Genomic DNA, 14,276 nt, shown 5'->3' with positions numbered 1-14,276 from the left:
AAAAAAAATGGGAAAAAAAGCAAGAAATAATCATCAATTTTGATTACTGGCAAAATTTCCATTTACTATAATCTAAGTTAATATAAAAATATCCCTACGCAAGGATTCTTATTTACTACAAACAAAAAAAAATTTAATGTGGTCAGTTTATGATCGATTGTATTGAGGTATTTTATGAATAATATTTAAAAATTTTAATACATGCATGCTATTCAGAAATAACAACGAATTCTTTGTACAAATCCACCACAAAATGTAGATTCTAGAACGAATTCTAATCATTGAATCGGATTCGAATAAGAGGCAAGCTATTTTGTAGACGAACGTTCTAGAAGCTAATTATGATAGAGCAATTCACAAACTAGGGGAAACCGTAATATCTTTAAAGATAGTTTACTTATGTCTCTTTATCATTTAGAAATCTGTATTTTCAAAATTGAAAACTTGAACTGCCAAAAAATGGATGCGATCACAATACCTCCCTTATTTCTGTACAATGGGTTCGTTAAAAAAAGGAAGAAAAATAGAAATACAAGAAAATAAAAAAAAATATCAAAAATTCATTTTACCATAACATTAACGGTTTTTGGGATTTTTTCCTTAAAAAAAAAAAAAACAGTAAAAAATATAGGAAAATTTTTGTTTTTCCACTTGATTTCATTTTAGATTTACGATTATAATTTTTTATCTGATCTTATGTAGTATCTGATGTTCTGGTTTTTTTTGGTAATTTATGGTAAATGATATGGAGACGAAATATATGAAAATGTTGGTTTTTTTTTTATTTTTATGTATATAAGTGCCTATGTACGGTTCTTAATTATTAAAAAATTATAAATTATAATTACGCAATATTTACGTAGTATGTTCGCGCTCATATCTATATTGCATGAATCTAAATACCTTACGGCCTACATATACATATGTATGGTAGCTATATGTGAATAAAAATTTTGATTAATGTGATTTTAATGAGAGAAGATAATGGTTTTTTTTTTGCAAACACATTTTGTAACTGTTTTACTTAAAAAAAAAAAAAATCGCAATATTAGAATAATGACAATTTAATATGAAACAACAAATTTTTTTTTGACATTAAAAATATAGGTAAAAATTTTGAAATTTAAACATTGAGAGCTTTATGGTAGAAATTCAACACAATTGAATATTTAGCGTATCAATTAATATGTTTGGCTTATTTTATAAAATGTATGTTGTTTATGGGAAATTTCATAGGTTATTCGAATTTGTATTAAATTATAGAATGAGCTTGTTGAATATTTTTATATTTGTTTTAAAATTATGGCACCATAATGACATATTATAGGTGTTTAAAATAAAGATATAAAGATTATCAAGGTAACCCCAGCTTTGATGCAATATTCAATTTTTGAATAATTGTTTTCTACAGGTTTCTTGCTCTTTGATGTGATCTTTTCAACACAAACTTTGATTTCGTCTTTTAATTCTAAGCCTTTTTAGCGAAAACTATTTAAAATTTTGTTTTGTAGGGATTTGCTCTTATTATTTAAAATCAGCTTCATTTAACCAAACCCACTCACGTTTGTACGAAATTCATAAATATTATTAAAAAACAATTGAAATAGAAATTATAAAAAATATTAATATCAAATCTAGCTTTGAATTTAAAAACACTTTTCAGAAATGAAAATTTTACGTAGTTGTACGGGAAGTATTTAAATCTAAAGCTGTTCAGTAGAACTGTTTTAGTTTTAGTTTACTTTTAATAATTATTTTCTTATATGTGCCCACCTGAAAACTATTCCTCCTATCATGTTCTGGTATACTTACAAAAATTGAAAATTGAAATTATTTAAAAAACTTGCAAAATCAGAAGAATATTTGGACCTCAAGTATTTTATAATTTTTATATTAATTGTTTTTACAATATTACTTTTATTATGTAATGACCCTTCACGACCGTCATATTTACACTTATTATAGTATTCTGATATTTTGATGTGCTTACCATATACTATACATGTATATAATTTATACATGCATTAACCCCGTCCAAATAACATGTGTATTTATTGTAATTATGTAATATTTATAAGTACATATATCCACATGTTTGTATGTAGGCATTCTAATGCTTTTAACCTTTCCCTTTAAAAATAAATTCAAAAACATTAGCGCGTTCTCTTTTCGTTTATTTTTGCTTTCATAGTTGACGTTTTTATAATAATTTCTAAAAAAAAATTCTGTTAGAACTTCATTATCTATTTTAAAATTTTTTAATGATATGAAAGAGATAAAAGAGAAGACAACACTGGTGTCATCTGATAAACATGATTGTGACAGATTATATAATTAAAACGTACTTACATGTACTTACATATTTATAATTTTTGTAAAATTTTATGCAAATTTGTTGACAGACGTGAAAATAGGTTATCAAACTTTAATAGGTTTATCAAAGTTAGGTACTCGTATGTATACTCGTATATTTTCCATTAAAAATTGAATTGAAAACCTAAATTTGTGTTGATAACCTTGAGTATGTATGTATATGTATATTCATATATAATGTTTTATAATAATTAATTAAAAAATATTTTTAGGATTTTTGGAATAAAAATTTTACGTTTCCCATTTAATGTTGAAAATTTAGAATAATATTAATGAAATTATTCAATTTAAAAAAGGTTTTCGAGCCTTGAGCTGTTTTTGTCTTGATTGCATCTATAATACACACACCTATATTAACATAAGGGATTGTATATCCGCCCCTAATGTTGAAGTAATTCGTTCAATTATGGTTCCTAACATTAACAATAATATATGAGACGAGATTACCATAATTACATTAACAGTGATTGTTGACGTATAAGTGACAAATGCATATACATATGTATAGCTCTTAGTATAACACTTTTAATAACATAAAATAAAAAAAAATTTTTTAGGTATGTAGAGTATTCTTTGCAACTAGCAACAGTTGCCGATTAATGGCTTTAATATTTTTTCATTCGAAAATTATATACAAAAAATACGAAAAATTTTTAATACCTCCATTTTCTTAAATATTTTACTTTTATATGTTTTGGAAAGCAATACTTAATTAATCCTCAACACGCGTTTGCATTTACCGGACTATGATGACAAATTTCAACTTTTTTATACGTACACACACACAAATTTCATTTTTTTTTTTCTAAATAATTTTTAACTGCCATAGTTGGGCAGATTTATTACTTATCTATACATGGTACCTACACTTTAAAGCGTTTTTATTTGAAATTGTTTTGCGTTTTTAACCAGAACAGCCGCATAAGAAATATATTATACAATATTGCCGTTTACGTTTTGAATATTTTTCAACTAGACTTTGAATACTATAATTGTAAAGCTATTAAGTTGTTCATGGAACGTTATGTAATAGAAATTCGGTTTCAATTAGGCGGAAGAAGCGTTCCGGTAAATTTCTGATAGGTAAATTTCAAAAGTATTTTAAGGAAATAAGGAATCTTTAATTATAATAAGGCAATCTATAAAAATAACAACTTTTAATATACCCTCACCTATGAAAGCTATTCAAGAATTGAATACTTATTTTTGCTCACGAAATTGTTGAAAAGTTGTGTACCCTATAGATCTAACTTTATACCTATATTCTTGTTTATTCTTTAATATTTTATTTTATTGACAATATTTTACAATTTATAACTTTGTTTTCTTTCATATTATTGTTATTATCATCTATTTTTATACAAAAAAGAAAATATAGAAATACCTACATTAAAATCATTTTTATAGTAGCATTACCATATAGAAGATTATAACATCTTTAATTAAGAAGTTGTTCAAAAAGCAGTTACTATTTATTAACATGATAAGGTTAGTTTATAAATTACTAATATAAATGTATGTATATAATATACATACATGGAAGCAATAGCAAAAATGTCGAAGAAACTTGACTTCTTTTTTATATTTCTGTTTTAGAGTTCATTTCAGTTCAAATTTATATGTGTACCTACATAGAGTAGCTATTGATTATATAAAAACAAATAAAGATGTTAAAACAACATCGATAGATAATAAAAAAAAAAATTGTAGAGAATTTATGAAAAACTCAACTTTAATGAGAACTTCACCTTTTTTTTACCATTAAAAATACCAAAGTTTTAAAATAACATAAAAAATATTGAAAACCAGTTGATTTAAAGTAGAAAATATTGTTATTCTTGGAATTATAATAACAGTTTCTTTTATAGCACTTCTATATTATTTAGGTTAAGAATTAACATTAAATTATTTTTAATTCTATTGGCTTATAGTTGGATTTACAAATAAAGTACTGGAAGCACAGCATATAAAAATTGTATTTACTAGCTTAACGTTTTAGCTAAAAGAAATTTAAAAATTAATTAATATTCATGGATATTTCTTTAGCGCACAAATGATAAGAGATTTAATTAAATTCCAGGATATTAGAAAATTTTTTTTTTTTAGGATACAGAGAGTTTAAGAATGAAGTCTATATTATGAAGAAGCTATTACGTCTTCTGCATATCGATTCATCGTATTTAACATTATAACTACAGTAAAAATTTTTGTGTAATAATAAAAATTGAATGTAATAGCAAAGGATTTTCCGGCGAGTGGCATGCCACGGAGGAATCTTTTATTTATGATTTTTTCGCCGCCGCCTTTCCTCAGCGCGTGATCATTTGTTATTGTAAAACTGTTTTTATTAAGTACCTAATAGCTGATTTTTGAAATTAAAAGTGTTGCCATTGTTGATATAATACTGTTTAACTAATTCATGTTCATATGTATCACTAGTGTCCTGATCTTACATATCGTTATTAAACATATTCGTATCTAATTTTTTTATTATTTAGTCTCGTATTTAAAACGGGATTTATTTCGCCTTCACAAAAACAAAAGTTCATGCCTTGCGAAAAATTACAAAATAAACAAAATTATTTCTCTCTTTCAATTCTCTCTTTCTTTTTCATACTTCAACTCTATAATCGTTTAAATATTTTTTTTATGATCCGTCTAGAATTTTAGTTCCTAGTTATAAAATTGTGTATTTACGGAGTAGCATTAATTTGCTTCAATGATTGTTTTTATCACTCTAAACACTACATATTTCTGGTTTTATTTTGATTATTTGTTGGAATATATGATGTCTTTATAGTTGTTTTTCATATGTATGTACATATGTATCTTTCATATTCATTTTTTTATAGACTCGTACTTAATTTATTTTTGATTTTCTTTTTCTATAAATTTTTGTTTTCAATATGTGTACAGTTGATTTTGTATATTTGTTTTGTAAAATATAAAGGCCATGTAATTTAAAATTTTTCATTATTTGTTAATTTTTATTGTTTTCATCATTATACTGGAATAGTAAAAATATTTGACAAGTTGCATTTATGACTTACAAGTTATTCATAGTGTGCTGTCAACCTACTTTTTATTTAGCAAGATCCTGATAACAAAAAAAAAAAATATTTTTTGTTTTACGACTTTTTACATCTTTTATGATTGCACGGAATGGAAAGTATGTAAGTGTATATACAAAATGAAATTGGAATGTTGTATTACATTCGACATACGCACATATTCTAGTATTTACATGCCGACCCATGTATACGCTTCATAATAGTAGTTATAAGAGAAAAAAAAATTAATTTTTATTGCTAACTAAACATTTAGTCGGTCATGTTTGAATTTTAATTTAATAAGTTGTTTTCGACTGATGATAATTCTCTTTATCATTGCCTCTTCTGTTTCAATTTTTTTTTTTTTATTTTTTCTCGAATTTTTCGCGATTTTATGGCGAAAATAAATAAAAAACAAAATGTTTTCTTTTTTTTATACCCTGCACTTCGTGAAGGGTATATTAACTTTGGTATGGAGTTTGTAACTACTTGAAGGAGTCATCTGCGGTATGGACATATATATATATTCTTGCTCAGCGTAAAATTCTGAGTCGATTTAGACATGTCCGTCCGTCCGTCCGTCCGTCCGTCCGATCGCACGATAACTCAAAAACGAATAATGCTATCGACACCAAACTTTCACAAGTTTTTTCTTTTGTGCCAAGGACGAACCCTATTGTTATTGGACTAATTCGGACAACGGGTTCGGGTAGCTGCCATATAGCTCAAAGAGTTTATTTTAAATATTTCGAAAACTAATAAAGCTATAAATATAAAATTTTGTACACATGTGTCCAATTATATTCTACACATGCTCTAAAAATTATAATGGGATAGCTGCACTGGTTCGGGTGGCTGCCATACAACTCCAACAGCAAATTTTTTATATTCGGCAAAATAATAAAGTCAGATTCATGAAACTTGGCAGTCATGTGTCCAATTATAGGTCAAATATATTTCTGAAGTTTTAGAGGAATCGCTTGACAGGTTCGGGTACCTGCCATACAACTCCAGAAGCTAATTTTAAATATTTGGAAAAATAATAAAGTCAGATTCATGAGACTTGGCAGTCGTGTGTCCAATTATAAATCCGACATATTTCTAAAGTTTTAGAAGAATTGCTTGACAGGTTCGGGTACTTGCCATACAACTCCAGAAGCTAATTTTAAATATTTGGCAAAATAATAAAGTCAGATTCATGAAACTTGGCAGTTGCGTGTCCAATTGTAGATCAGATATATTTGTGAAGTTTTAGTGGAATTGCTTGACAGGTTCGGGTACTTGCCATACAGCTCCAAAAGCTTATTTTAAATATTTGGAAAAATAATAAAGTCAGATTCATGAAACTTGGCAGTTGTATGTCGAGTTATAGGTCAGATATATTTCTGAAGTTTTGGTGGGATTGCTTGGCAGGTTCGAGTAGCTCCCATACAAGTCTAAAAGTTTATTCTTAATATTTGGAAAAATAATAAAGTCAGATTCATGAGACTTGGCAGTCGTGTGTCCAATTATAGGTCAGACATATTTCTAAAGTTTTGGTGGGATTGCTTGGCAGGTTCGTGTAGCTCCCATACAAGTCTAAAAGTTTATTCTTAATATTTGGAAAAATAATAAAGTCAGATTCATGAAACTTGGCAGTCGGATGTCCAATTATAGGTCAGACATATCCATGAAGTTTCTATAGAATGACTTCACGGGTTCGTGTAATTGCTACACAATAACGAAAGGTGCAGGGTATAATTCAATCGGTTTATACCGACTGAAGCGTTTTTACTTGTTTTATAGTTATTTTATTTTTTTCTTTTTGTTCATGTGTCATATTTATGTCTTATGGTTGTATGATTTAAAATAAAAGAAATTTAATCGCTTCAAGTGAATTTTTTTTTTATTGAAAATTTTTTATACAGTGTGCGATAATATGATGAATGAAATATTTTGATTCCTTGTCATTATAATAATGAATAAGTACAGTATAAGATTTAAAAGTAAAATAATACGAAAGATTTACTTAAAAATTTAGTAATAAAAGGTAATAATTCCAAATAATTGAATTTAAAAAAAGGAATTTGGAATTTATTGTCATTAAATTGAAATATGAAAGGTATTTAAATCAACAATTTGATTCAGTGAAATTTTGGAAAGTATTAGCTACGTTATCCAGGAATGGGATATTAAATAAATCGGTAAAATCTTTATATTTGGATGAAAAACAATTTATTGGATTCGGTATATGAATTTGGATTACATTCACTTCAAGTGTATGAATTTGAAATCCCACATCAAGAATAAATTCAAATTTATTTTAATCTTAGACGAATTTTTAAAGGTTATCAAGTATGTATTTGAAAATTTTAATTTTATTTTGATTTTTCTTAACAATTTTTCTTTAACTCGAAAAATAATACTTGGTTTTCAAAAAAAAATCAATTATAAAAGCAGGAGAATCTTGCATAATCTTGCAAAATATGACATTAAGTATACATTCTATATACTTGACGACTTGTGTCATTTTTAAAATTAAAAATTTCATTAAAAATACAAGATATCGCAGTTAATAATTAAAACTTCAAAAAATCATAAATTAAATTTCTTAGAGTTTCCGTATTCAGAAGGATTCTTGAAATTGCAAAATCATTTATTTTAAAGAGGCTCTTAAATATAAACTTAAAAGAGGTTTGCGTGTTTCAATTTTTTCGAAAATCCGTCTAATATTCCTCTATACTAATGAATTACGAATTTTTGATATTAAAGAATTTCCAATTTTATATGTGAATGTCAAGAACTCTTATGTATACCACATATGCACATAGAGTTCTGCATGTATACTAGAAATACATACATATAAGCTTCCTTTGAATTTACCTTCATTCAACTGATATTTTTATATAAAGAGAATAAAAGAAAAATTTTATTAAATGCTAAAGGTTAAATTTTGGTACATTTTGGTGATTGTTTGTGGGGGCGTAAAGAAATTATAATCTTGTAAACAAATCCTTGAAAATAAATTTTTCCGTAATATTTTTTTTTAAATTTGATAAATTTTCATTTTGTGTGTGCCTATATTTAGAATTAAAGAGAAAAAAAAAACAATTAGGTATTATTCAACAGTTTGTTTTTTAAAAAAGAAGATCAAATTAAATAAAAAGTAAACAAAAACAAAAACTTTTCAAAATAAAAAATGTTTTTTACATTTTTTATAATAGAGAAAATTTATTTATTGCATTTACCGGCCATTTGTTCAAGTGGTAAACAACTAATAATCATTCGTTTCCAATAATTGGTGTATTTCGACTAACAAATAACGGTGAAATTTAATAAAGAGTCGTCTAGTTGACGACAACTTTAAGAACACTCAAGAATTGCGAGCAAAATGAATTAAGTCACAAGTTCTGTGAATTATGTAAGCAATTACAAAAATTTAATATTATTCTTCAAGAATTGCTATAAATCTTTAAAAGAAACTTGACCCTTACTGAGAAGAAAGAAAAATGTTTAGGGTAAAAATCATCAATTTAACGCTGTATAATAATTACAATAGCTTTTGTAAATCAACAACTTTTATAAAAAAATTAACTAATATTTTCTTCAATTTATTGTTAGGATACAAGCTCTAGACCTCACTTATAATGATTTTTTTCGCTATATAAGCAAAATAGAATGTTACAAATGGGAAAATTTTTTATTTCAACTTCGTCTGAAAATTTTAATAAGGCAAATTTTAGCAAATAATTGTAAATAGAAAGTTTGAGTTCACAAACTTAATACATACATAGAAACATACATATATACATGTTTAAGTAAATTTTCGAAGAAGTTAATAAAGCGTAGAAAAATAAAAAAAAAAGTTTATTTTTTATAAGTCATCTTTAAAAAGAAAAACAATTTTTTTTATAACAAGTTCCATTCTAATTCGTTTTTAACTGTACTTAAATATTATTTGTTTTTGTCCATTTCCCGAAAACAAAAAAAAAACACAGAAAAAAAAATTCAAATAAAAATTGTTGTAAGGCTCGTGAATTTTTTTATTTTTCTAAGTTTTTCCCAACATACTTACAAACAAATTAAAAAACTTTATTTTTAATTTCCTTGTCTCAAGTAGATTCCTTGAAAAATTTTACCATATCTAGTTGAATATTAAAAAAAAAAATGAAAACTTTGTGAAAACAGGACTTTTTCTAAAGAATAAAAAAAGATGAGGAAAATTTACAACAAAATTATAAATGGCCATATTATAAAATTTGACATTAAAATTTAAAACTTTGGTATTTGTTGTTTTTTGTTGAAAAATCCAATTTATAATCCTTTTCAATTTTATTACATTATAATGTAAGGATAATACTTGTGATCATAAGTTTTTTGTGTTTTAAGTATGGCGAAATAAATTCAACTTATAAGAAAATAAAATGGCAGCTTATAAAAATATTGTCTGATGTATTTTGGCTGGAAAAAAAGGGATAAGATCCCAAAAGAAAATAGTAATTTTCTGAATGTCATTTAAAGGTTAAAATGTCAAAATGAAAAATTTACAAAAAAAATTAACTTTTTCAAATTTTATATTGCCTAAGATTTTGAACTAGAAGAAAGAGAATTATGTACATATTTTCTCGAATATTTGTGTGCATATATATACATATGTTTGTGTATAACAAACGACGTTATAAGATTCTCAATTATGACATTACTTGTAAATTCTTGGAAATTCGAATAACATTTGCGCCTATGAATAAATTATAAACAATTTGTATATGAGCTTATTTTTGGGCAATAAATTTATAATTCTAGGAAATCACTATTTAAATAATTATAAAAGAAAATTTTGGAATTTTAATATATGTAGATCTAATCGTAGAAGAAATTTTTTAAATTTTAACCGGAATATGTTTGAGTTAGCCATTAGACATTAGATTTGATTATTAATTAATTATTTAAATTTTTTTGAAATTTTAAATTTTTTACCTTCTATCGCTAGTTTTATCTCTATATTAATAAATATTTGATCATTGGTATTTACCTGAAATGAGAAAAACAAAAAGAAAATTATATAATTTGATAAAATTCTTAAATCAATTAAAAGAATGCAATTAATTAATTTTTTTTTTCGATATTTTTGGAGGAAATTTAAAATACGATTATAATCTAAATTTAAATTTTTATAAAAATCATTTAGTGCTCTCTTACAGACTTCTCATTAGTTAATTAGAGCTAAGTAACTTTGGAAAAATTCCGCAATTTTTGATTGACAAACATAATTTCTTTGATCTTAAAGGCGGGTTATACATTGGCTAAAATTTATTGTGTCATCATAACCATTATTGACCGAAATATTGTAGGGCGTAAAAGTTATTGTGAATGGCATTATTTTTTTGAAGTTGTTGTACGCTAAAGCAAATTTTTATCCCATGAGTAAAAATTTCAGTAAAAAAACAACGTGATTACAGACAAATAATTTGAAATTTTGTTAATTTAAAATTTTCTTTCATTTCTCGCTAGTTAATACGAATTATTTATTAGTGTGTTAAATAATATTTAATTCAAAATTTTACTGTAGTAAATTATTGCTAAATTTCTTTAAAATTTTAAATTATTAATTAAATTAAAATAAAATGTACATTATATGATAGTAAATAGAATAAAGAGAAACTATCACACCTATTTGTTAAAGTTAAATTTGTTAAAAAATTGTTAGTTGAAAATAAAAATTTTCAATTCATTATGATTTTTTCTATATGAGTATGCAAAAAATGTTTCAAGAATAAAATTTTTATTTCATTTTTGTTAAACATTTCATTTTAATGTTCCAATTTCAAAATTTTTTATTGATATCGATATAAAATTATTTTCTTGCATTAATAGTACATAAGAGACACATCGTAAATTTATTCAGGTATTCCCATTTCAGAACAATTTTATACTTAGTTATTTTTTATCATAAAAGTTGCAATTTTAAATAAAAAGTAAAAAATTCAATATCTACTAAAACAAAAAACTTCAATATATTTCATTTTGAAATTTGTATCAGAAATTTCTCGTTGATATTAAATTTTTTAAGTGTACAACATATAAAATATTCGACATGCATTTTTAAAAATTTTATCCATTTACTTTAACCTTCACGCTCTAATACTCGGTTTTTTTTTTCGTTTTTCGTTTGACGACAACTATATTTCCTTACTGTCAATTTTCAGTTGATAAATTTGGCCTATGTATATAACACCAAAATTTGTTATATAACACCAAATGTGTTGGTATTAGTTATATTGAGTATTGTATAGATGTTATTAAATTTCTGTGCCCTTGAAATTCTTGATGCATACTTTTGGAAAAATTTTGTATACTTTGAAAAAGCAAAAGCAAAAAATTATTGTTTTAAATTATTGTGTTAAATTTTTTAGATTCGAGAATTAGGTTAAATTTTCCGAAAATCTTTTGAATTGTAACATGGTTAAATTCAGTTTCGGAAACTTTTTCACTATAACAAAAATATTGCAATGAAGACAAGAAAAATGTGGGATTAGATACTTTAAGTGTTCCGTTATTGTGTGTCACATTTTCTGTTAGATTGCACTACGTATTTTAGTTATTATGAGTACATAGTTACATTACAGATTTCGAATTAATGCGTGTGGTAAATATTAACTAAAAAGTTCCTGGACTGTTAAATATCTGACGATGATGAGGAAACTTAAAAATATTGTTTGTATTTCATGTCCATTAAAAAATTGCACAATCTTTCCATTGCAATTCAATGGAGAGAGAAATTAATTTGAGTTTAACTTCCATTTCCAAGTGTGCTTTAAACTCGACTGCAATGACATATTCAATTTGATTATTCCACATTAACGCTCATTCCTTATTCATAATTAATATTTATTGCATAATAATATAAACTGCTATAGTTTCCACCTAGATTACAATCATTAATCATCAAATAAATTATTTGTAATATTTTGTTTCAAATCAACAAAATTGTACTAGTAAAAATTTATTAAATTGTAATTTGTATTTAATAATGATGTCATAATTTTACAAATAGAGAGAGAGAGAGAGAGAGAAAAAAAAATGAATATTATTGCGATAGGCAAAGAAATAAAAAAAAACTATAAAATTTGAACCCACATAGACATCCATTTGTTCCAATATGTACAATAAAATTTATTTTTAAATGAGCCAAGTAGAAGCAAAACCAAAAGCAAAAATATCAATGTAAAAACATTATTTTAAAGGTGTGGCGCTTATATGTACTTATTATGTATATATACCGTTAAACCAACTTTTCCAATTATATTTATGTGGCCTTTTTTGTAATTGTAATAAAGTTGCACAAAAATTATCTTATCTTAATTTGATATTTCGATTTAATCTTAATTATATTGAAAATATTAGATTTGTATAAGCAATATTGTTGGTACTCAATATAAATTTGTCTTTTAATGAAATGGTGGTAAAACTACTCAATACCCTGGTTGGAATATAACAACTAATCATAATTGGGAATGAAATATATTACAAATAAAAGTATGAATGTAAGAGAAATATAAAAATTTTATGTGAAGTGGGTAGATTGCATTTAAACAATACAAAAATTATTACTACATTTTGTTTACAATTCCATATTTCACACCCACAATTTGAATGGAAATTAATTCAAAAATAAAATATATTTTCTTTTGTATTTATTTTAGTTTTTTTTGGTTTTATTAATTAATCAATTGATTTCATCAAATTTATTGTGGTCATTGACGGAAATATTTATTTGTTATGTTGACATTTATAATACAATTGCATATAAATTCGACATATGACACGATTGCATATTTTAAGGCATAAGATTTAAGGATGACAGATGAATATTTAATAAAAAATTTTGTGTTAAATTTTATTTATAGTTTTATTTCAATAATTTTGAAGTGCATACCATGAGAGCCAATATAACTATGTAGGAAATTGGTTTTATTGATTATACAAAATTGAATTGCAATAAGAAACAAAATTATTTATCAAAATTTGATAAAAATTTTTTTAAATTTTCGAGATTCTTTGTGTTTTGGAGAATAAAATCTGCCAATTATCCATACTTTATTAAGTAAACGTTATATTTTCTCTCGATATTTGCACTTAAACATTGCTCTATTAGTTCTGCTAAGTAATTAGCTTATGTTCGTATTCCAAAAATTGAGGATGAATTAAAATATTTATTATGCACAATCCATTATAACAACAAAATCAATTTAAAAGAAATTTATTTCTCAAATTGTAAAATTAAAAAGAACAATTTAATTATTCATTTCGATTTTTAGCTACACACTAACGAGAAGTCTATAAAATTCTTTTGTTTATTTGCCTCATATTCTTTAACAATCTTATTTAAAACAATTTTTTCGGTACCTTAACCTCTTTCTTTCAAAAAATTATATTTATTTTTTAATTGCATTTTCTCACATAAAAACTAAAAATTTTCTGAAAAGAGGGAGAAAAACAAAGAAAATCCTTTCTTAGTTGCACTGACAGTGTAAAATTAAATGAAAACTCAAGAATTTTTTAACAAGAAAATTCAAATGATCCTTTTACAATTTTTAAATATTAAAGAACAACAGAGAGAAGAAGAATTCTTTCTCCTGTCAAATGACGAATTCTTTTAATATTTTATAAAAAAAAAATCAGAAGAGAAAAAAACCAGAGAAAGAAATTAAAATATTTAGGTGTTATTTGGTACATACATATGCACAAATACATAAACACAAAGGCGTGAATAGGAAAATTTTATTTAGAATAATCTTGCTCTTCGTACAATTTTATTTGATTTGTTGAAACGAAATAAAGATAAAATAAAACGAGAATTCTGTTTGCAAGTCT

At 24.7% G+C, this 14,276-nt stretch overlaps 1 protein-coding gene across 2 annotated transcripts in view; it reads right to left on the bottom strand.

The window, feature by feature from the left end:
• Positions 1-14,276, bottom strand: part of LOC129614038 (uncharacterized) — an 87,471-nt gene that overhangs the window by 16,038 nt on the left and 57,157 nt on the right. Inside the window, exon 2 of one of the 2 annotated variants that reach the window (XM_055528421.1) lies at positions 10,295-10,434. The exons of the other annotated variant lie outside the window; for it this stretch is intronic. Coding sequence (XP_055384396.1) covers positions 10,345-10,434 — 90 coding nt within the window. The 3' untranslated portion in view covers positions 10,295-10,344. Of the gene's footprint in view, positions 1-10,294; positions 10,435-14,276 lie in introns of those variants that run through there. 2 annotated transcript variants of the gene reach the window in all.

The sequence above is a fragment of the Condylostylus longicornis genome, unplaced genomic scaffold (genome assembly GCF_029603195.1).
Source record: "Condylostylus longicornis isolate FDR11 unplaced genomic scaffold, ASM2960319v2 ptg000100l, whole genome shotgun sequence".
NCBI classification, from domain to species: Eukaryota; Metazoa; Arthropoda; class Insecta; order Diptera; family Dolichopodidae; genus Condylostylus; species Condylostylus longicornis.
Note: the sequence above shows the minus strand (reverse complement) of the source record. Positions and strands in the feature narration are given on the sequence as shown.